Source organism: Aulonocara sp. 'chitande type north' Nkhata Bay, linkage group LG16 (assembly GCF_057382095.1).
Source record: "Aulonocara sp. 'chitande type north' Nkhata Bay isolate Kocher_YH1m ecotype deep benthic linkage group LG16, A_spYH_male_GT1.1, whole genome shotgun sequence".
In the NCBI taxonomy this organism is placed as follows: domain Eukaryota; kingdom Metazoa; phylum Chordata; class Actinopteri; order Cichliformes; family Cichlidae; genus Aulonocara; species Aulonocara sp. 'chitande type north' Nkhata Bay.
The window spans coordinates 10385696-10410378 of record NC_141359.1 but is presented as its reverse complement, the minus strand read 5'-3'; the positions used below and the strand labels follow the sequence as shown (position 1 = coordinate 10410378).

The 24683-nt window shown below is 44.4% G+C and overlaps 2 protein-coding genes and 1 pseudogene across 6 annotated transcripts in view; all 3 read left to right on the top strand.

Moving 5' to 3' along the window:
* Positions 1-1211: 1211 nt before the first annotated feature.
* Positions 1212-2141, top strand: LOC147311002 (olfactory receptor 5M5-like). Its single transcript, XM_086266276.1, has one exon. The coding sequence runs from the start codon at positions 1212-1214 to the stop codon at positions 2139-2141; it is 930 nt and encodes a 309-aa protein (XP_086122402.1).
* A 4272-nt stretch (positions 2142-6413) lies between these two features.
* On the top strand, positions 6414-12619 carry LOC147311001 (uncharacterized; annotated as a pseudogene).
* Positions 10991-24683, top strand: part of LOC147311000 (MAGUK p55 subfamily member 4-like) — a 34047-nt gene continuing 20354 nt past the window's right edge. For 3 of the 5 annotated variants that reach the window (XR_015125311.1, XR_015125312.1, XM_086266066.1), the window contains exons 1-5: positions 10991-11154; positions 12612-12669; positions 13619-13740; positions 13828-13905; positions 14715-14798. Coding sequence is in view for 3 of the 5 variants with exons in the window: in XM_086266066.1 (XP_086122192.1) it covers positions 12648-12669; positions 13619-13740; positions 13828-13905; positions 14715-14798 (306 nt within the window). In the remaining 2 variants the exon portion in view is untranslated. The remainder of the gene's footprint in view (positions 11155-12611; positions 12670-13618; positions 13741-13827; positions 13906-14714; positions 14799-24683) is intronic. The other 2 variants (XM_086266067.1, XM_086266065.1) reach the window with 2 other exon arrangements.

Here is a 24683-nt window from a genome sequence, read left to right as displayed (position 1 = left end):
AACTAAATACAATGAACACAGGACAAAGGACTACGAAAATAAAACAGGAAGACACATTCTAAGATGTGGAATGACTAAATACAAAGAACAGGGGGGAGCGAGAGACACGACAGGGAAACAGATCAATTAACACAGAAACAGAACTTAACATGCACAAGAGAGAGACTACATAAGCAACAGGGACACAGTGGAGGCACAGCACACTACCATGACTAAAACTAAACACAAGGATATGAATAAAGCCAGGAAACTGGATGAACGTCCCAGGACCGCGACAAATACTAAACAAAACAAGAACCAAAACCAGGGAGATGAACTACATTTTAGAATAATGTATAAACCATAATCTCAAAAAGAAGAAAACGGAAACGACACCATGGAAGAATCCTAATATAATAAATAATAAAATATTAATTCGTCCTGTAGGCCCATCACTCTACAGGAGGAATTAACAGATACTGTTCATAATTTTTATGGGTGTAATTTCTAGGCGTAACCAAGTGGTGAAAGGCTTCCGCTTGGGTGGTCTCAGAACCTTGTCACTTCTATTTACATATGATGTGGTTCTGCTGGCTCTAGGTGGTGGCCTTCAGCTTCCACTGGAGCGATTTGCAACCAAGTGTGAAGTAGTGGGAATGAGAATTAGCATGTCCAAGTCTAAGGCCATGGTCCTCAGCCAGAAAAGGTTGGAAAGCCCAGTCTGGGTCAGTGCCGAGTTGCTGCCCCAAGTGGAGGAGTTTAAGTATCTCGGGGTCTTGTTCACAAGAGAGAGTCGAAGGGATCGGGAGATTGACAGATGATTTGGTGCTTTGGTTGCAGTAATGCTCTGCTGGTCCGTCGTGGTGAAGAGAAAGCTAAGCGTAAAAGCGAAGCTCTCGATTTACCAGTTGATCTACATCCCTACCCTCACCTATGGTCACAAATTTTGGGAAAATGACCAAAAGAACATGATTGTGGATATTAGCAGTGGGAATGAGCTTTCTCTGAAGTGTGGCTGGCCTCTCCCTTAGCAATCTGCAGTCTACAAACAAGCCTATGATCAGAATCCCCAGTGTGTCAGCTAGGATATTAATATGTGGCTCTGAAAGGAGACATAGTTTCAGGAATGCAGCAACAACACACGACAAATGATCCACTTTAACTTTTTAGGTGGTAGCTCGGAATAGTATTACGTTGTGGCAAGTTAAGAAGCAGAGTTTTTAATTGACATTATGGATAATGTTTCTACAGTGAGAATTTTTAATCTGTTAGCATTCAATGAGACAGCTAATTACAGAGCTGCTTTCTTTTCTGCCACTCTAGTGTGTTACTTTGCAATTGTATTTCTTAATGTCACAGTCATCATGATTATTGTCTTAGATGAAAGCTTACATGAACCTATGTATATTTTAGTATGTGTGTGTTGCATTAATGGGCTTTATGGAAGCACAGGTTTCTACCCCAAGTTCCTCATTGACCTCCTTTCATCTTCACAGGTCATCTCTTATAGTGAATGTCTTTGTCAGGCATTTGTAATGTACTCTTTTGTTTGCAGTGACACATCTATTCTTGCAGTCATGGCTTATGACAGGTATTTGGCCATATGCCAACCACTTCAATACCACTCTGTTATGACAAAAAAGAAGCTCTCCAAACTAGTATGCTTCTCTTGGTTAACACCTTTCTGCATTTTCTCCATTAACATTATGCTGACAGACAGGCTGATATTCTGTGGTACAGACATTCAGAGACTCTTCTGTGTTAATTGGCTGATTGTTAAAGTTGCCTGCCCTGGCATGGACACTCTTGTCAATAGTGCCTTTGCATATGCGACGCTTTCAATTTACATATTTCACTGGATTTTTATTGTTTGGACTTACATCTATCTTGTTAAATCATGTGTGCAATCAAAAAAGGACAAGGCAAAGTTTATGCAGACATGTGTGCCCCATTTGATCTCTTTGGTTACTTTTTTTGTAATTGTGATTTCTGATTTGATGCACATGCGATTTGCATCAAATGATGTACCTCAAAGTTTTCAAAACTTTGTCGCTATAGCTGTTCTCTTTATTCCTCCAGTTATGAATCCTTTACTTTATGGATTCAAACTATCAAAGATCCGTAACAAAATTCTTGTTACACTTCATATCAAAAGATGTTGACTTTTTCTTTTAATCATTATCAGTTACTTGTGATAAGTGGAAGCTATGGAGGCTTTATTAAAAAAATTTTCTTAAATTGTAAATAGACCACTGTTTAGTATTACATGACACTGGTAACAGCCTTTGTAAGTCCATTGTATATAGCTTAGTTTAAGATTCTGACTTGACTTAAATTACATGAAAAAAAGAGGTTCAGAGTAAGTGTGTGTGATTTCAGAAAACTTATGCAAAAAAACAAAGCCATACCCTGCGTGTACCACCCTTTATCATTGAGTTATCTTAATATAGGTCACATTTAATCTTTATGCCATAATGTACCTTACATATCATATATATTTTCATAATTTGTGAACAATTGCTTTTAAATTTAAATTTTATTTTGCAAAACATGCCCACTTTAACTTTTTTCCTTGTTGTCCTTTATTGTTTGGTCATTTTGATTTCATTGATTAAAGTTAATTACAAAGAGTTTGTACCTCTATGAAACCTGAAGAGCTGAAAATCTTAAGACAGAAACCAAACTGTTAGCAGAATAAACAATTTGGTTTTAGTGTTTAGAAAATGTGTTTGTGGGTCTTTTATAGTGCAGAAGGTTTTGATTTTCTTTTCCCTTTTTCATTTATTTTGTCTACTTTTATTGTCTTGAATGTTTCTTTTTTTATTATTATTTTATAAAAGGGAGAAAGAAAGAGAGGTAGGGAAAGAAAAACAGCAGGGAAGAGGAACGGTGATAAAGGGCAAAAAACAACAAAACAACAAAACAAACAGACAAAAAATACATATATCAATCACCTGGATCACCTGTTGAGAAAGAAAAAAGAGAAAACAAGCAACAAAAAAAGAGCAATATAATAAACAACATCATCGTGATAATCTATGTGAATATAACAGTAAATACTAAATAATGAATATTATTGTGCAGCACGTGGGATCGACAGCGCACACAGTGTGCTTTGAGGCCCGTGAGCTCCGCCGGCAGCCAGCTGTGCCAGAGTGACCGAGCCCCAGGCCCAGAGGCCGAGGGCACCCCACCCCCCGAAGGGGCCCGAGCGAGCCCCAGGCTTCAGGCCCTGTCAAGCCAGGAGTGAGCCCGTGCGTACCTGGACGCCCATTCCTGGACACAAAGAACCACCAATTCATCGATGTCTGAGGGCGTCTGCCACTGGCAGGGGGAGTGGTGGGGGGAGATAGGCCTCCATACCGTGGAGGGCCTGAGATGTCCCTAGAGAGCTGGCGTCTGATACCCAACCTGACATAAAGACACAGACATACAGGCACACACAGATACAAACATCCATTCCCACCCTCATGCTCTCATATGCGATTACTCAGCACTCACCCAACGTGGAGACAGACATAAATAGACACTGTACACACAATCACACTCCCCAAGCGTACTCTAAGCCCTGGGTCTACGTACCCTTGTCCCTAGAGGGGGAAACTGCACCCAGACCTAGGTAGTGTTACCCTCTTCCCTGGGGTGGAGAGAAGCAGACCGCCCCGACTCCGCAGCAGCAGGGAAGCCCCACATTCCAGACCCCAATCAAACGGTCAACTCCTCCCAGCCTCCCCGTCCCAACAGGCAACAGAGAACGGGGATGTGAGAAGACTCCAAACCTCCCTCCGCCTGCCTGCTCATATGTAGTGTTGATGCATGTGTGTTCTAAGGTGCATTTAAAACCCAGGAGGGCATGGAGCTACCTGCCAGAGAGCAGCAGGTAAGCGCATAGCCCCTCCTGATAGCCCTCAATATATACATGTATTTAAAAATTGAAAGGTGGGCAACGACGCCAGGGGTGAGGTTGTACATCCTGATGGTCTTCTGGATGCCCACCCCCAAGGTCCTATATGTATGTGTAATGAGAGTGTGAGTAATGTGAATGTCTAAGTTGTGGGATAAAATTGAGGCACAGGCAGCCAGAAGGGGACAGAGGGGGGGATGCCTCCCCTGCACCCTGGTGACATACCTGTTGTGGGTTCGAAAATGTTGAGCAATGGAACAAACCAACAGAGGCCCAGAAAAGTTCAGTCAAACAATGATTTATTGAGTACACGCGTGGGAAGATGTATACTGCCACACCAGCATCGATCTTCCCCGAAAAGGTCTATTCACAATGGTTTCATTCATCAGGGTTACGCCCCTTCATGCGTCACAAATGAACATAATATGCATCAGTTATAGTAAATGGTCAATCTTAAACCCCTAAAATTAGACAAAGAAGTTCCTTTTTCTATCACACCTTCCATACAAGGCAATAAGTTGCAAGCCTAAATGGTCCCTGAGGGCTTGTCCTTTTCTTGACTTGTCTTCTGTCACCTGTTACTAGGCAAGCTAAAAGGCAGTTAGAAGCAAAATGTATCTCAGGCCTTTGGCCTGGAATCAATACTTTCATGTGTGCTTGTAAGCGTGCATGCTTTGAACCTTCTATTGCTCCAAGTCACTTACACCATTGATCGCCTGGACAGTCACGCCACGCGAAGCTTAAGAACTTTAATAGACCGAACATCAACTCTCTAGAAGCACAATCCTGCAATGTGTGTATAAAATGATTATAACTGCACCTGTAATGAAAATGTTAATATGTGATTATGATAACACCTGTAATACAAGTTTTAACATAATGCCAACAGCTTCAATAAATGCTTTGATGAAATGATGATGGTTATGAATAGTAGCAGTAAAATATTTCTCTCATCTCCACACACCTTTACCCCAAGGCCCTGCATGTGTGGGTGATTGTGGTGGAGCGGGAAGAGGGAAGCAGCTGGAGATGGGGAGGGAAGGAAGGGAGGCCCCTCCCTGGGGCCAGCTCCCCGGCTGACCCAGTAGACACCCCCATACCCTGGAACCCACCTGGGCAAGGGGGCCCAGGCCCATCTGGACCATCCGTCTTGAATGTTTCTAGCTAATAATGACTATTTTAAAAATACATAAGCAATACATTTTCAGGAAATAACAAAAGTAATATCTTTGTCCACTATAAAAATATTGTGGAGATTCACAAGCATTCATGCAAAATGAAAATAATTATAAGGCAATGTAAATAAAACAGAATGCAATGATTTGTAAGTCTAATAACCCCATATTTTATTCAAAATAAGATACAGGCTTATTAGACCCCCCCCCCCCCCCCCCCCCAAATTAACCCTATATTTTTATTGGGGTGGGGCTATCCCAGCTGTCTTAAGGCAAGATGCAGTGCTAACAAATAGACACAGACAACCATTCACACCCACACCTAATTTTGAGTTTCCAATTAACCTAACCCCACTAACTGCATGTCTTGGGACTGTGGAAGGAAGCCGGAATACCCGGAGAGGACCCTCATAAACACGGGAAGAACATGCAAACTCCACACAGAATGACCCCGGCCTGATGTTGGAATTGAAGTCAGGAAATTCTAGCTGTGAGGCAACAGTGCTAACCAAAATTTCATGAAAAATATTAGCTCATTTTGAATTTGATGGCAGCAACAAGTCTCAAGGAATTTGGGACAGGGCCATATTCACTACTGTGTAGCATTCCCTTTCTATAAACATCTGAAAACAGAGTTTTCAAAACCATCAAAAGCAAGAAAACACATAAGTTAGCTACTAAACAATGGAGTAAGTGTCATGGTCCTGGGTCGGTGACCCAGCGCTTTTAGTTTATCATTTTCTAGATGATTGTTTAAGTTCTGTGTTATTTTCGATCTGCCTCTGAGTCTGCGTCTGTATCTGTCTGTCTATGGTGTCTCCCCATCTGTTTGTGAATCTGTCTGTTTAGTTCAATGTCTTGTCTGGTTCCATGTATCTGAGTTTCCTGTTTTATTGTGAAGGTCCGCGTCGTATGTGAGTGTGATCAGTTTACGTTTCCCCTGTCCCGTCAGCCCAGATTCCTCCCAGCTGTGTTGCCCTCCTGTCTCTCATCCCCTGATTACTGGTGTGTGTATTTAAGCCCTGTGTGTTCTCCTGCCTGTTGCCGGTTCGTCTGTGTTCCTCCGTGTCAGTCTGTGTAACTCTGTGTCAGTCTGTTACCCTGTGTTCCACGGTGTCCTGTTCCTCGTCTGCGTCTCTCTGCTATTCATCATCCGTTGTCATATGCTCCCAGGTCTGTTATTTTAGTTCTCCCAGTTTAGGTGTCTTTAGTTGTTTGTTATGCCCCACTGTTTGTTTGCCACTACACCTCTGTAAATAAAACCACCGGTATCTCATCCACTGCCTGCATCTTGGGTCCTCCTTCTAAATCCACACGGCTCGCCTCGGCAGCCGTGACAGTACGAACCGGCCAACATGGACCCAGCAGCATTCGCACCTACCCAGGAGTTTCGGGAGGAGGTAACCGACACGGTCGCAAGGTTGGTAAACCTGTGGCTCGAGCAGGAGGAAGAAGAGTTCCACCGCGCTGTAGAAGCCAGGCTACAGCAGCTACTCTCTGCACACTCCTGGCTGCTAGACTCGCTTCACCCGCTGGCACGGGACTTCCTCCTTCATGAGCTGCACCTTCGCCCTCCAGCCGCTACCGCTTCCCAACCCAGCCTGGCGGTGAAGATTTTGCCCGGCCTGGCGGTGAAGATTTTGCCCGGCCTGGCGGTGAAGATTTTGCCCGGCCCGCCGGAGGTTTTGCCCGGCCCGCCGGAGGTTTTTCCCGGCCCGCCGGAGGTTTTGCCCGGCCCGCCGGAGGTTTCGCCCGGGAGGAAGCGACGATCGCGCCGTCGGCGCGTCGCCCCACAGCCGGAGAGTAGGACTTCGGAACTGCCAGCTGTGGTGAGTGGAAAAGACGCTCCATCTGTTTCGCCAGCTCGAATGACTGTTTATTCCGGGGCTGTGTTTGTTGAGCCAGCTGCCCAGCAGGTAGCTCAGTTAGCCGCCCGGCCGGAAGCTCAGTTAGCCGCCCGGCCGGAAGCCCAGTCGCCACCTCCGCCACATTCAGCCTCACAATCCATAGCTCAATTACAGTCACAGCCAGACTTATTACAAACCCTGTTACAATCCATGGCCCAGTCAGTAGCCCAGTTAGCAGAAGAATCATTAGCTTTATCCTCAGTTCAGCCTCCTGTTCAGCAGTCACCAGCCCTGCATCCTGTGTCAGTTGCTCCACCACCTGTTCAGCCATCACCTTCACCTACTCCTTCTGTACAGCAAGCCATGTCAGTCCAACCCATAACGGACAGTTCAACAACTCCGTACTCTAAGCAGAGAGACAAACCCAAGAACAATGTCAACATTCCTCAAAGGCTGGCCAGTTCTGAGACTGAGATGCACTCCAGGGCCTCCCCAGAGGCTGGGTTTCAGCCCCCATCAGACTCTGGACCCCTGGAGTTTAAGAAGCCAGCTGAGGACTGCACAGAGCTGTCGCTGTCTGAGCAGGGTCAATGCTCTGCGCAGCTGCAGGCCGCTATGTGTTTGCCAGAGGCCCGTGTGCCTGCTGGTCCTGTTCTGTCCCTGCCAGAGGCCCGTGTGCCTGCTGGTCCTGTTCTGTCCCTGCCAGAGGCCCGTGTGCCTGCTGGTCCTGTTGCGTTCCTGCCAGAGGCCCGTGTGCCTGCTGGTCCTGTTGCGTTCCTGCCAGAGGTCTCCGCACCTGCTGGTTCTGTTCTGTGTGTGCCAGGGGCTCCAGTGCCCACTGGTTCTGAGACTGTTTTTGCTGGGGGGCCCGAGGAGCCCGTCCAGCCATCTGCCTCGTCAGCTGGGGGGTCCGAGGAGCCCGTCCAGCCTCCTTTCTCGTCAGCTGGGGGGCCCGAGGAGCCCATCCAGCCACCAGCTGCTCCACCAGCAGCCTCATCCTCGCTTGCAGCAGCAGTTTCATCCATGCCGCCACCTGCTGCAGCGCCTCCGTCTGCATCCTCCACGCCGTTGCCTGGCCCGGCCTCTGCTGCATCCTCAGCGTCGCCTGGTCCAGCGCATGCTTCGGCTTCATCCGCTTCACCTGGTCCAGCCACTGCTTCATCCTCGCCTGGTCCAGCCTCCGTGTCTTCATCCTCGCCTGGTCCAGCCTCCGTGTCTTCATCCTCGCCTGGTCCAGCCTCCGTGTCTTCATCCTCGCCTGGTCCAGCCTCCGCATCACCTGCAGTGGCCTCCTCTTCAGCTTCCTCATCAGCTGCTTTGCCTGGTCCAGCTTCAGCATCCTCATCAGCTGCTTTGCCTGGTCCAGCTTCAGCATCCTCATCAGCTGCTTTGCCTGGTCCAGCTTCAGCATCCTCATCAGCTGCTTTGCCTGGTCCGGCCTCCGCTTCTGCTTCAGCCTCGCCTGGTCCGGCCTCTGCTTCTGCTTCAGCCTCGCCTGGTCCGGCCTCTGCTTCTGCTTCAGCCTCGCCTGGTCCGGCCTCTGCTTCTGCTTCAGCCTTGCCTGGTCCAGCCTCCGCATCCTCATCAGCCTCGCCTGGTCCAGCCTCAGCTTGCGCCTCGTCTGGTCCAGCCTCAGTTTGCGCCTCGTCTGGTCCAGCCTCAGTTTGCGCCTCGTCTGGTCCAGCCTCAGCTTGCGCCTCGCCTGGGGCTGCAGGGGTCACGCAGCCTTCAGGTCCCCTACTACCACCTCCACATCGTCGGTCATCTGCCAGGCCGCTTGTTGGGCTTCTCCGCCACCGTGGACGCCCTCCTGAACGCCGCCACTGCCTTCCGCGTGGCCGGCCTCCGGACTTGTTTCCACGCCGCCGTTGCCGTCCGCACGGTCGGCCCCCAGAACCGTTTCCACGCCGCCGTTGCCGTCCGCACGGTCGGCCCTCAGAACTGTTTCCACGCCGCCGTTGCCGTCCGCACGGTCAGCCCCAGAACTGTTTCCACGCCGCCGTTGCCGTCCGCACGGTCGGCCCCCAGAACTGTTTCCACGCCACTGCCTACTGCGTGGCCGGCATCCGGACCTGCCCCGTTGCCATTCGCATGGTCGGCCTCCTGAACTTGACCATCTGGGCCTTTTTGGACTCTGTCCCTCCGTCCTGGGCCCCCTCCGCCCGCCCTGGTCGGGTTGTTTTCTGTTTTGTTTTGGTCCGTTTTTTCGTTTCTGCTGGGCTGTCTGGTGCCAGCCCTTGAGGGGGGGGTACTGTCATGGTCCTGGGTCGGTGACCCAGCGCTTTTAGTTTATCATTTTCTAGATGATTGTTTAAGTTCTGTGTTATTTTCGATCTGCCTCTGAGTCTGCGTCTGTATCTGTCTGTCTATGGTGTCTCCCCATCTGTTTGTGAATCTGTCTGTTTAGTTCAATGTCTTGTCTGGTTCCATGTATCTGAGTTTCCTGTTTTATTGTGAAGGTCCGCGTCGTATGTGAGTGTGATCAGTTTACGTTTCCCCTGTCCCGTCAGCCCAGATTCCTCCCAGCTGTGTTGCCCTCCTGTCTCTCATCCCCTGATTACTGGTGTGTGTATTTAAGCCCTGTGTGTTCTCCTGCCTGTTGCCGGTTCGTCTGTGTTCCTCCGTGTCAGTCTGTGTAACTCTGTGTCAGTCTGTTACCCTGTGTTCCACGGTGTCCTGTTCCTCGTCTGCGTCTCTCTGCTATTCATCATCCGTTGTCATATGCTCCCAGGTCTGTTATTTTAGTTCTCCCAGTTTAGGTGTCTTTAGTTGTTTGTTATGCCCCACTGTTTGTTTGCCACTACACCTCTGTAAATAAAACCACCGGTATCTCATCCACTGCCTGCATCTTGGGTCCTCCTTCTAAATCCACACGGCTCGCCTCGGCAGCCGTGACAGTAAGTTGAGAAGGTTAAATGATCAAACTTTTCACAGAGTAAGCATAAACAGTCACACATCCACCTAACAGCATGCAAAGCAAAAAGTTCCTCTGGTACGGGAATGCTTTTCTCCTTGGACTTAAGCACTCCGGCCTAATTGCTAAATAGAATCAGCTGTAAAGAAGGGCAGCGTCTAAGACTGGAAAGACAGCAAGACCACACCCACTGAGTCAAAATCACAGAGGCCCTTATATGGCCCTAATAATCTCCCTTTATCCTAGTCATGACACGAAATCTATATTCCTAATTTATCACTTAATTTATCACTTGATCACGTATTGTTATGTGAATTTTGCAAAGAACTGTAGCTGGTCAGATATTGAGAAAGAATTGCTGGAAAAACATGGTACTACTTTTCCATCTGTTTTTGTTATATGTCCTCTCTCTCTTTCTTTGTGTTTTTGTCTACCACTGATCCTTCAGAAAGCAGAATAATCCTGGAGGAGGTGACCCAGTGACCATTACCCTGCAATAACCCCCAACACACACATACACAAAGCAGACACAGGCTGGCCTCACCCAGATGTTGCAGTGGGATTTAATGGACCAGAAGTACTGTTATTCTTTGCTGCCACTCTGATTCTGGTTGGCTTGCTGACCTGCTGTTTGTATGTGCCAACAGTTATTGTGAGAATCAAGACCAATGTTCCGCTTATGAGGACATTAAAGATAAAGGATCATTTTGTTGATCTTCACATCGTGACAAACCTGCCGCTTGTCACGGCTATTTGAGGCTTTGGGCTCTGTCTTAGGCTTTGATTTGGAATTAAGGGAAGATTAAGATAAAGGGCAGGGTAATGCATTATGCCACAAAGGGTTCTCACAAAGACAGCTATACAAACATGTGTGATTATACTGTGTGTGTGTGTGGGGGGGGGGGGCTAAAAGCAGTGAAGAGTTAAGAAGCTTTGTGATTTGATGACTTACTTAAAGTGAATGAGAGAGTGAGTTGATGAGGATGGCTGAAGAATACAACGAGAAAGCAGGAACTAGAATAAAAGTGGACATGGGAACACTGACAGGGTTAGCAATAAAAACTTCAAGCTGATAACGAAATGTTTTTTTAAAATATTGCAAAAGTCAGCAAACAGGGAAGAGAGAAGGGGGAGCAGGAGACAGCGCAAGGGAGTGAGAGAGGGAGATTGGTGGTTGGTGGATTAAGTCGGGTCAGAGAGGATTAGTGTCAGTTCAGGTTTGGTAGTAAACTCACATTCATGTTGTTGGCGTTGACTGCTTCTGACACACTCGCCCTACTGGTTCCTTTCAACTGAGAAATCCCACACTGAACAATTGGACCACAGGAAGGGAATGTGAGTTTACCTTTTTTGACACTTCTGACTCTTGTAGTGCAATTGATTAAAAAAAAAATCAGACTAAGCATATACAGCCTTCCTGCTTGCTCTATGGGGCTTTACTTACAGCTGATGAGCAAATAAGCTGAGTGCCTATTTGCTCACTGTACTTTTTATATGCCTTTTTGTGTTTGCTTAGTAGCACAGCATTTGAAATACCAAGAACTTGAGGGATGAGGGATGAAGGATTTACGCACATACAGAATAATCACAAAGAAATACTAATAAATGCTGCCATCCACTATGGGACCCTCCTGGCGATAATGTAGACACAATAAAATATTGCATATTTTATATACAATAGCATAGCAACAAAGTTCTCCCTGGTGTATATAGGTCTGGATTCAATTTATTTTTTAAATGATAATATTTATCTTACATGATTGATAAGCGACACCAACAGAAATAGTCTAAAAGAAGTTCCATGAAACTGTGTAACGAGTTTCACAGAACCCAAGGTTTCGTGACTAATGGAAGCTCTTCCCGGACAGTGTAAGTGGAAACGGAAGTTGAGCCGAGATAAGCAGCTGAAGAATAGCCGTAACCTGAAATTAGTCCACATTTAGTAACCTGCTGCTGTAACAGGAAGTTCTAAAGTAGGATAAGCTGCATTTAAAACATTCACTTCATTCATTGTTTCCCTCTCTGCTGTTCAAAGGAACATAATTTTTAAACATTGCTCTGCAATTTTGATCATTTGTTGTTCTTTTTTTAAAAATAAATTTTAACATTAACATTTTATTTGTAAAATATTCATTTTATGTATTTATTCAAAGTAACCCCTAATAACGACCAAAACTACACAATAAAAAAAAACAAACAAACAATCACAGCATGATTTAAGTTAGTTATTTGGACACCATTTGAGGTAGAATGTGTATTACAACATGGTATAAAGATACACCTATTTTCTACAGCCATAACATTTAATCATAATAGTAAGACTTTGCTATGATCTCTCAAAAGTTACAGACTCTTAACTTTGAAGTACAATTAACTTAAAAACTACTCATTTTATCCAGCTGCAGTCAAATTGTCCAGGGCATCAAGATCTGTTGTTGATCAATTTTGAATGAAAATCATGGTTATCAGCCATAACTTCCAAACTCTGAGATTATATCCATACCAAGTAGTAATTTTGAGTGTTTTCATGCCTTGAAAACATGAAGATCAACCTGATATTCTGCCTAAGGTGAAATGCTTTTGGAATGAAAATGTAAATGTGTCATCTTTCTTTGTCTGTTGTAATAAAACAAGATGATAGTCACACACAACATGAATTGAATTATGTTTAATAATGACATGGGTACTAACTAAAGATTGTTAAATTATCTAGATTTGTTTTATTTTTAATATGTAAAACATGAGGTTGTTACATAAATCTGTTTTTTATTTCTTTCTCCATATCTTTTCAGTGGAATAACCCTTTCATTCTCTTCTGAACAATTACCATGAAAAAAGCAATGGAGGATGGTGAGAAGCACATACACGTATACAGACAAATTCAGTAGACTTGAATTCACCTGTCTCAGTCATGAGTAGGTGCTTACTTGAAAAGACTTATTATAAAAGAAGGGTCAGGGCTTCTCTATAATGTTAATCCTGTCTGGTTCTGTCGGCTTTTCACCTTCTGCTCAGGAGAAATGTGAAACCTCAAACATCTGCTGTGATATTAAAGGCAATTATATTAAAGACATTCATTGGAATCTGTCAGTCACAGTGTAATTAATCATGCGTACCCCAGTTTTAATGCCCCAATTCTAACTATTTCTGACAATACCAAGTGAAAGATAAAGAGACAGTTAAGCAAACACTGGAACAATACAGTAATCAAACCAAATTTGGACAATATGAGAGCACTTTTATTTTTCAATTACTAAAAAACTTTCTCCACTGATATTATTGTACCAATGTGAAATAAAGTAATATGGAAATGAGGTTTTACTCTAAGCACTCGAACCACATTTTAATGTCAACATTTCAGACAATGCAAATTTGTTCCCCAAGCTAACCAACTTGAATTAGCTATGTATGGATCACTTCAGCATCTGTATTGGATAGCAGTATCTCCAGTTTGTTTAAGCAAATATTTTATTTGTACGATTATTTATCTTCTGTGCTGCCTTGACTACACTCTAAAGCCTCACTCTATCCGCCTTAGTGCAGCTGCCGTACCATACTGTGATATATGTCAGCAGGCTCTCAATGAAGTGGTAGAAGGTCAGCAGCTGGTTGGAGTCCAGTTTGCACTTCCTGAACTGCTGCATAGGCATAAGTGCCATATGATTGTGCGTGTAATTTGATGAATTAGTTGCAAGTGCTTTGAGCGCTCAGCTGTGTAGAAAGGTGGTGCATAACTACCAGTCCATTTACCAAGAATTCCCTGTGTCTTCCCTAATTCCCTATGTCATCATTTGTTCAGGTGTCAGTGTGGTACTATCCAGTGTGGTGAAGGATGTTGACCAAGCTGTTAGCAGGAACATTAATGGTGCTCAGCTTTTGCATGAACTACTGAGTGCACCGTGGCTTTGTGCCCTGCTGAAGGTACATGATTCAAAGGTCCTGAGTAAAAGACACACACCTACCATCTGTCTGCAAACTAAAAGTTATCATTTGGTGCTTTGTCTCCAGATTTATGAGTGCCTGTTAAAGTTCCAGAGACTGACACCAAGCCCCGTTTTGCCTTATGCTGCAGGACTCTCACATGAGGTGTGTATATATACAACACAACAAACAAGCAGCCATAGACGAAATATTTAGATCCCTAAATATCAGTCATTAGTGTTCTGTAAAATATCACCTTATCACAGCTGATTCAATTGGAATTTTAATTCTGCATCTTGCAAAAGGTAACAAAATTAAAACTAAGTAAGCCTGATAATGTAATCAATACAGAAACCAACCAGAACATGTCTGCTTTCTGTAAATAATACAAAGCACAACAGGAGACACCCTCTCTACATTTACATTTAGATTTAAACCTTTCCTTTTTGAAAAAGTTTTTAGAGGATGTGGATCAAGTGACCAGATGACTGTGATAAGTCATTTTAACCTCCTAGGACCTGGCGTCCACATATTAGGACATCACACTTTGGGTTATTTAGACCAAAATACTCAATTTTGCTCTACAAGGGCCTGATATCCACTTATGAGGACATTATGCTGCTACTGTTCTTACGAAATTTTAAATGGATATCCTCATATGTGGCTCTCATTTTTCTTAGAAACAAAAATAGGGTAAAACAAAAAACTGGTAATCCTTTGTTTTTACATTCATCGGGTCCCAATATGCCCAAATATCAAAGAGAAATTAAAATGCATGCTCTGGAAGAGTTCGGGTCGTAGGTGGTTAAAGTCATTAAAATTATGTCTGGATCTAAAGTTTCTTCTGGAAATATTTCCATAGAAATCAGTGTTTTTAGGTCTCTTGCTTTCCTTTTACATATGTCTGGTATTCTGTCTTTCCAGTATAATGTAATTTAACATCTGATTCAGGAATCTTCTTAATTTTTCATTAGGTCATAACTGCAATACTGACAGCTCAAAAGCCTTCAGCTCCAGCTAGAGAGTTGTGCAGCCTCCTGAGCTCACCTCATATCCAGGTACATACACACACACACATATATATATATACATATATATATATATATATATATATATATTAGGGGTGCAATGATACACAAAATTCATGGTTTGGTTCGATACTTTGGTGTCACGGTTCGATATTTCTTGATACAAAAAAAAATGTTCATGCTTTTTTAATTTGTCATTTATTAAAATTATAAATATATATTTTAACTCAAAAGTACAGTTTTTAAATTTAATGTTGCTGAAACAACAAAGTAATAAAAAAAATAAATCTATCTGATCGAGAAATCACTCATCTTTGGAAAAGAGAGTTTATTACAGAGAAATGGCTCTTTCCAAAATAAAAGCGATTCTATACACTTCTTCTGGGGTATACTTTCAGCAGCATATTAAACATATCAGGTCCCCATAAGGAGAATCATGTGCTAACGGCTGTCTAAATGACTCGGGTAAAGTTTGTAGCATGCGTGCTTGTTGTTTTTGTCTGCTTCCACTTGTCTTTGCACTAGGATGATGTCGGTGTAAATGTGCAGTCATATTCATTGTGTTCCTACTAGTGCTGTCAGCGTTAATCTCGTTGAAATGACCTTAACGCCACAACACACCAAATCTCCGTTAACAAGCTACCGCGGATCGCCCCGTGCGTGGGGCTGGACAACCAACACATTAACGAGCTAACTGCGCTAACGCAGTAGTTCCCACCCATGTAATTGAGCATTGCGTGGCACATCCGACATACTATTTTACTTTTGTCCATGACGCGCTTACCTTCAGGGTCATACGTCACATGAAAACCAAAATAGTTCCAAACGCCAGATCTGAATGAGGGTGGGGGAGGTTAAATTTGCTATGTTGCAATGAGAGCTTAACTTGTGTCTCGCGCGCTTGCCCTGGGCTCAGTGAATCTGCGTTCGACTACTCCGCCTAGGCTGCACTGCTGAGTGCAGATCCACTGAGCGCTCAACACAGACAGCATCGTCAGAAGAAAAGTTGATAAAATAAATTAAAAATTTTGTATTGTTCGATACATATGCGTACCGAACCGAAAGCACTGTATCGAACGGTTCAATATCGATACGAGTATTGTTGCACCCCTAATATATATATATATATATATATATATATTAGGGGTGCAACGATACACAAAATTCACGGTTCGGTTCGGTTCGATACTTTGGTGTCACGGTTCGATATTTTTTCGATACAAAAAAATGTTCATGCATTTTTAATTTGTCATTTATTAAAATTATAAATATATATTTTAACTCAAAAGTACAGTTTTCAAATTTAACCCTAACCCTTGTGCGTGTTTTTTATTTTGACAGCGAATGCGCACCTGCGGACCACTTATGTGCAGCCCTGGTTATTTAGCTCATCATATTGCAGCCACAGAAATTCTTTTGTCCATGAAACCATAAAGCTGCACTTTCTTTTTGCCTTATAGTCTGATTTGTCATAACTTCTCCGTTTTGTGGTAAGCTTTTCTTTGGCTGTCACTTCTTCACCCTGACCTGTCTTATTTGGCTCAGCAGAACTGAAATGCTTTTACACGCTCACTCACATAAGCTCAGCGATTCTCTGCGCGATCAACCTCTCACATGTGTAAGCTGCGGGAGATTTCACTTGTCATGTTTGCATAGTAAGCTAACGATTAATAAGACGATGTCAGAGGAATTGGTGCACAAATTATCATCACTCACAGATCAGTGCTGTCGCTCTCTATACACAGTTCGCACGATTGCAAAGTGAAAGCAAAAAAACAAGCGCAAATTCAAACGCAACTTCAATATGTCACATATTGACAGTGACTCACCGATGCCAATGACATAATTACCCAGCTACATTTCTGAAAGAATGCAAAAGCATTGACATATATATATCCTACAATAGCCCGACGGGCAGGGAAGAGATAGATTTTGGTAGCCCGACTGAAAAAATCGCTAGCTCCGGGACATCGGGCTAGCGATATTGCAAGCCCTGTATCTGATTGAGGAATCACTCATCTTTGGAAAAGAGAGTTTATTACAGAGAAATGGCTCTTTCCAAAATAAAAGCTATACTATCCGCTTCTTCTGGGCTATATTCTCAGCAGCATAAGGAGAATCATGTGCTAACAGCTGTCTAAATGACTCGGCTAAAGTTAGTAGCATGCTTGTTGTTTTTGTCTTTGCACTAGGATGATGTCGGTGTAAATGTGCAGTCATATTCGTTGTGTTCCCACTAGTGCTTTCAGGTTAATCTTGTTGAAATGACCTTTTTTTTTTTTTTTTTTTTTTTTTTTTTTCTTAAATGACATCAGAAACAGCAGTATGCGACATTACGTGATGGCAGAGCTTCAGTTCATCCTTTGTCTTTTTTTTTTTTTTTTTTAATAAATAGGACAGGGGGAATGAATGAGAGAAAGAGGGGGAGAGAAAGAAAGAAAACCAAAGGGGAGAAGAGACGGTGAGAAGGGGGGGGAAGAGAGAGAAAAAAAAAAAAGAACTCCTGGGTCACCTGTATGGAAAAAAGAAATAAAAACAAACAAAAAAAACAAACAGAGGAGACAGCAAACAACAAAGAGCAACATAATAATAGAGAAAACAAAGCACCATCACAATAAACTAGCTAGTCATAGATATCAATATTTACTAAATAATAAACGATATTGTGCAGCACGCAAGATAGACAGCGCACAGTGTGCTTTGAGGCAGCAGCCAAGAAAGCTTTAGTCCGCGTCTGTGAATACCCATGTGTGCATACCTGTGTGGATCAGCATGCTTGCATTCCAAAGGTTTCTCCATGTAATGATCTGCTAGGGAGTGTGGGGGGGCCACAGCCCCGTCCTCCAGGGTGTGAAGCGGGTATGGAGGAGATCAAAACTCCAGACATCCAGAGGCCCCCAGAACACAAGAGACCATGGAAGACCAACAGAGGGGCAGCCGCGCCACTGTTCCAGTAAGAGCTGAGGAGAGTCCCAGATGAGGGCTCGCCCAGCAGCCGCGGAGCAGAAGTCAGGGGGAGTTGCAGTGACGCGCCCGTGAGCTCCGCCGGCCCCCAGCTGTGCCTGAGTGACCGAGCCCCAGGCCGAGAGGCCGGGGGCACCCCACCTCCAAAGGGGCCCGAGCGAGCCCCAGGCCCCAGGCCCCGACAAGCGGCCGCCAAGGAGTGAGCCGGTGTGTACCCGGACGCCCACCCCCAGACACAAAGAACCACCAACACACCGACACCTGAGGGAGTCCGCCACCGGCAGGGGAAGTGGTGGTGGGTGGAGATAGGCCTCCAAACCTTGGAGGGCCTGAGGTGTCCCCAGAGAGGTGGCGTCTGATACCCAACCTGACATATAGACACAGACATACAGGCACACACAGACACAAACATCCATTCCCACCCTCATGCTCTCATATGCACTCACTCCACACTCAACCAACGTGGAGACAGACATAAAGAGACGCTGTACACACAATCACACTCCCCAAGCGTACTCTACAAACCGGGTCTAGGTACCCTTGCCCCTGGAGGGGGGAATTGCACCCAGACCCAGGTGGTGTTACCCTTTTCCCTGCGGTGGGGAGAGGCAGACCACCCCGACTCCGCAGCAGCAGGGAGGCCCCACACCCCAGACCGCAGTCGGACGGCCAACTCCTCCTACTAGCCCTCCCGCTCCAGCAGGCCGCAGAGAATGGGGGTGGGAGAAGACTCCAAACCTCCCTCCACCCGCTCATTGTAGTGTTGATGCATATGTGTTCTAAGGTGCAATTAAAACCCAGGAGGGCATGGAGCTACCTGCCAAGGAGCAGCAGGTAAGCGCATAGTCCCTCCTGCTAGCCCTCAATGACTAAGTGTATTTAAAATTGAGAGGTGGGCAACGACGTCAGGGGTGAGGTATACACCCTGATGGTAATTTGGACTCCGTGATTGTGCCCACCCCCAAGATCCTATATGTATGTGTAATGAGAGTGTGAATAATGTGAATGTCTAAGTTGTGGGATAAAATTGAGGCAGAGGCAGCCAGAAGGGGACAGGGGGGGGGGGGGGGGGGGGGTAGCCTCCTCTGCACCCTGGTGACATACCCCCACTCCAAGGCCCTGCATGTGTGGGTGGTTGTGGAGGAGCGGGAAGAGGGAGGCAGCTGGAGATGGGGAGGGAAGGAAGGGAGGGGCAGGTAACCCCTCCCTGGGGCCAGCTCCCCCGCTGACCCCAGTAGGCACTCCCACCCTCCGCGACCCGCCAGGGAAGGGGGGCCCAGGCCCATCAGACCGGGGCCCAGTGCAGTAGCGCCCCCCGGCTCCACAGAGCCCTGGACAGTCCACCCAACCCCACCACAGAGAAAACTGCACCCACCCCACCATCCACACATCTTCCAGACTACATAAGACGGTAAACGCCCAGGCTGAGATCTTCCTCCACCTCTCCTGTATCTCCCCCTCCTGCAGAGAGTTCCTGAAGAGAAGAAAGCTCCTGCAAGATGTGACCATCCCCCCCACCAGTTGAAGAGCCCCCCAGGCGGCTCGACGCACCGGCGGCACCCTGCTCCAGGGCCGGGCCCCCATGCACCCACCTGCCTACAACCCCGGCAACACACCAACCAGGACCCAAGCCCCCGAGGCCCGGCCCGGGCCCCAGCCCAGAGACGGAGCGCCCCCAGAACCTCACGCCCATCCCGGACCCACCCAGGGGCAGCCAGGTTGCCAGGTCAGTAACCCACGTCCGTCAGCACAGACCCTCCCCTAGCCCCGCTGCACGCAGCCGCGAGGAAACAGTCACCTGAGAGCCAACAGAGCCCCCAACCGGACGTGACCGCTACCCCGGGTTGAGCCCCCCAAGGAAGATGCCTCCGGGGAACCCCCCGACGCCCTAAGCCTGTCCCTACCCCCTCACCAATCACAACAGTGAAGGCGGGACCAAACTATGACCCCCCACCCCCACTAGGTGATGGAGCTGATAAAAGGGGCCCAGAGCAATTGATCTAATGTGGTGGCAGAGGCTGTGTCAAGACTAATGTAATCTAATAGATAATTTCTATATTGGTTAGAATTAAGATTATTTTTATTTTTCCAGTTCATGAGGACTGTTTTCTTGGCTATGCATAGGGCAGTGAAGATCATATGGGCTATATTCTTTTCTGAAGTGACATTATCTAAGCTGCCCAGTAGACACACTAAGGGGGAAGTTGGAATGTTACATTTCAGACACTTTGATAAGTCTTCACATATCTCGCGCCAAAACTTTTGCACTGGTGGACAGAACCAAAGAGCGTGGATGTAATTGTCTGGTGTATTGCCTTGACAGTGTGAGCAGTTGTTGGAAGATGTAAAGCCCATCTTGAACATCCGATGACCTGTATAGTGCACTCTATGAAGTATTTTGTATTGTATTAATTGCAGACTGGGATTTTTAATTAATTTAAAAGTTTTTAAGCAAATCTGAGACCAGAAGTTTTGGTCTAGGTTGACTGATAAATCTGCTTCCCACTTTGCAGTAGGAAGGGATATTGATTCATCTAATTTAGAAAGTGTTCTGTATATTTTAGATAATAATTTGGGGGATTTAAGAGTAAGAAAATGTGCCGCACTTAGTGGTGTTTGTAATTCAACTTGACTGAGGTTAAATTTCTTTTTTACTATGGATTTAATTTGTTGATATTCTAAAAACCTTGTCTTGTTGATCCCATATTGTTCAACTAGTCTGTCAAATGGAATAAATTCTGTTCCCTCTAATATATGTTCTAAGTATTTAATTCCTTTACAACTCCATTCTGGGAAATTAATCATATTATTGTTTTGTAATATGTCAGGGTTATTCCAGATAGGTGTACGTTTGCATGGGATTAATGAAGACTCCGTTATTTTTAGAAACTCCCACCATGCTGTTAGAGAAAAGCTGATGTTGATACTTTTAAAGCATTCATGTCTTTTGATGTTTGAGCTAATAAATGGTAGGTCTGAAATCTCTAGATCCTTGCATAGTGCCTGTTCAACATCTAGCCAGGGCTCAACTAAGAAGGTATGTTTTAACCATTCTGAGATGAACTGAAGCCTGTTGGCTAAGAAGTATTGGTGAAAATTAGGCAGATCTAATCCTCCTCTATCCTTGGTTCTTTGTAGCGTTTTTAAGCTAATACGCGGGGGTTTATCTTTCCAAAGGAATTTGGAAATATATGAATCCAGAGATCTGAACCAATCTTGTGATGGTTTGTTAGGGATCATCAAAAATAAGTAATTTATTTTTGGCAAGATCATCATTTTTATAGTGGCGACCCTTCCCATGAGTGATATGGGTAAAGATTTCCATCTAGTCAGATCGCCTTCTACTTTCTTTAGAAGTGGGATGTGGTTTAGTTTAGTTAAGTCTGAAAGCTTAGGAGAGACATTAATACCTAAATATTTAATATTTCCGGATTGCAGTGGGGCAGAGGAAGAATTATGGAAGGAGCAGTTAATGGGGAGAACTGTAGATTTTGGCCAGTTAATTGAATAATCTGAAACTCTTGAAAACCAGTTTATTAAAGTAATTACCTCAGAGAGGTTGGTTTGTGTGTTTTGCAGAAAAAGCAACACATCATCCGCATAGAGACTGATTTTATGTTCTATGTTCTTACATTTTATGCCCTTAATTGTTGTAGCCTGTCTAAATGCTGCTGCTAGAGGTTCGATAAAAATTGCAAAAAGTGAAGGGGAGAGTGGGCATCCCTGTCTGGTGCCCCTCAGGAGACAGAAGCTGGAGGATGTCTGGTCATTTGTTCTGATACGAGCCGTTGGGGAATTGTATAATATTCTTATCCAGTTTATGAAAGAGTTTCCAAAACCAAATTTGTGTAAAGTTGCGAATAAAAATTTCCAATTAACTCTGTCAAATGCTTTTTCTGCATCTAGAGATAATATTATGGTTTCGATGTTTTTATCGTATGAGTAGTCTATTAAATTAAGTAATCTACGAGTGTTTGTTGAGGAGTGCCGACCTTTTATGAAACCAGTTTGGTCAGGATAAATTAAGAGGGGGGTCATTTTCTCTAATCTCTTTGAGAGAGCTTTGCAGATTATTTTAAGGTCTACATTTAAAAGAGAAATTGGACGATAGCTTGAGGGAAATAAAGGGTCTTTGCCTGGTTTTAGCAGGAGACTAATGTTGGCAGAATTCATATTTGGTGGTAGTCTGCCCTTTTCCTCGATTTCCTGCAACATGCTGTGGAATACTGGTGCCAAAATTGTCCAGAATTCTTTGTAGAATTCTGCAGGGAAGCCGTCTGGACCTGGAGCCTTATTATTGGGCATACTTATCAGGGCTTCCTGGAGTTCACTTGGCGTCAGTGGCGAATCCAGTTCCATTGCTTGACTGTCTAGTAATTTTGGAAGAGTTACGTTGTCAAGAAACAGATCAATTTCATTTTTAGATGGGTTTATTTGTGGTGAGTATAAAGTTTCATAGAAATCCCTAAAAATGTTGTTTATTCTTCCAGGATCATATATTGTGTTCCCCGATAAATCTTTAGCAGCACATATAGTTATTTTTTCTTTATTTATTTTTAGCTGGTTAGCTAGAAATCGACCTGATTTGTTACTGTGTTCAAAATTCTGCAAGCGAAGTCTTTGTATAAGGAATTGTGTTTTTTTATTAATAGTTTCATTTAATTCTAGTTTTGTTTTGCATATTTTGTTCAATGTTTCCTGATCTTGGTGGGACGCGTAGGCTTCTTCTAGTGATTTGATGTTTTTTTCTAATTCCTGAATATTTTTGTTTTCTTCTTTCTTTTTGTGTGATGAGAAAGAAATTATTTTACCTCTCATCACAGCTTTCCCTGCTTCCCATAGAACAGAAGCAGATATTCCGGGAGTGTCATTAAAGTCTAAATATGAAGTCCATTCCTTTTTAAAGTATTTAATAAAGTCTTCATCTTTAAGTAGTGATATATTAAATCTCCAGTTTTTACTTGGCGTAGTATTATTCTTGTGCATTAGTGTTAAAGATACAGGAGCATGATCGCTGACAGCTATAGGATGAATCTCAGTGTCTGAAATGTCACACAGCAGTGAGCTGCTGACCAAAAAATAATCCAGACGAGAGTAAGAGTGATGAACATGCGAGAAAAAAGTATATTCCTTACTGGTGGGGTGAAGAGAGCGCCATGCATCGCAAAGACCAAAGTCATTCATATACTGTTTGATTATATTTGTGGACTGCCAATTACGCTGAGTTCCTGTTGTGTTGAGCCTATCCATTTCTTCATTTAGTCCAAGGTTGAGGTCACCGCCAAGAATGAGTGTGCAATCAAGGTGTTCAGAGAGTGCACTAAAAAAACCGTGGAAGAATGAGGGTTCATCAACATTTGGACCATATATACTAACAATACATAGTTTTTTGTTCAATATTGATAGTTTAATAATTAGAAATCTACCCTCTGGATCTATAACTGTATCGAGTACTGTAAAATTAACATTTTTATGTATTAAAATTGCTACTCCCCGTTGTCTAGAATTATAACCGGCTGCAAACACGTTAGGAAACTCAGGTGTTTTAAGTTCATTTAAACCTGTGACAGGTTTGTGAGTTTCTTGTAATAAAACAACATCTGCCTGTAGTTTTTTAAGCTGGTTAAATATTTTTAACCTCTTTCCTCTGGTGCCAGCTCCATTTACATTCCATGTGACAAACCTCAGCATGCCCTTAATTGTGCGTGTATGTTTAATGATGTATGCTGGGTGTTTCGTTTAGACAGGTGGAGAGAATATGGAAACATCCCTTGTTTGTAAATAGAAAGAGAAAAAGAAGTGTGGTGAGAGACTCCATAAGTCTGACTATGTGTGTGAATATTCACTAATATGAACAAGCGTGGCTTGCTTATGTGTCCTGCAAGTCTGTGCGTGCTGTGAGGCTGTTGTGAATGTGCTGCCGTTGAGCTGATGTGTTTGCGTGATCGTGTTGTGAAAATATGGAGAAATAGAGGGTGTTGTTTGTAGGTGAGTGGGGAAGTAGGTGACCACAGCAGTGAAAGACAAGAGAAAGAAAGAAACCACATGAACTGTGAGCGACAACAAAAAAAAAGAAACGAAACTGAAACATTCCAATTAAAGCAATGACGGAGGGTGACGGTGTTATATCTGCTATGACATCATATTGATATTACTAGCTTAAACTCATGTTAAAGGAGAGAGTGTGAATGAATAAGAAAAGAGTGTAGCGGGTTCTTATCTGGAGTGCAGTTAATATAACCACGGTGTGGTGCCGAGGTCGCGGTAAAGCTGTCCGTCCACGTAGAGCCGGTCCACGGCGATGACAGCACGGGAGCCTTTCTGGATGAAGCTACGTCGAACTGGGAACAGGACCTTGCGTCGTTCCAGGATCTCTTTGGGGAACTGGTCGTTCACGCTGAAGTCCGTTCCTTTCAGCTCTCTGCCGCGACTCTTCACCTGTTCCTTCTGTTTGAATTGACTGAATTTGGCCACAATAGGCCGTGGTCTCCCGGTCCGCGACCGCGCGCCCCCCAAGCGATGTACTCTATCGAAGTCGATGTTCTTTACGGTGTCCTCCGGCAGCTTCAGGTGGATTTTAATGAAGTTTTTCACCGTTGCCTCTGCGTCCTCTCCGGCAGTTTCTGGAATACCAGAAAACACAAGATTATCTCTCATGCTACGGGCTTGTAGATCGATAACGGACTCTTTTATTTTTTTATTTTCAATGTTTAGCTGGGTCACGTTATCGGTGAGGGATTTAACCGACTCCCGTAGCGTGGCATTTTCAGCGGCAAGCGTTTCCACCTGCTGCTGGCTGAATTCCAGGGATTCTCTCAGAGATTTAAATTCCCGGTGTAAAATCTCCACCAGGGACAGCCTCGCATCGAAACTGGACAATCGCTTGTCGATTGACTCCAGGATTTCTGCGATGTCTTTGCCGGCAGGCGATGTTGTACCGGGGGAGTCTGC

Bases quoted from the DNA above. Each gene is read 5' to 3' on its own strand.
- LOC147311002 (XM_086266276.1), top strand. From the start codon at position 1,212: ATGGATAATGTTTCTACAGTGAGAATTTTTAATCTGTTAGCATTCAAT.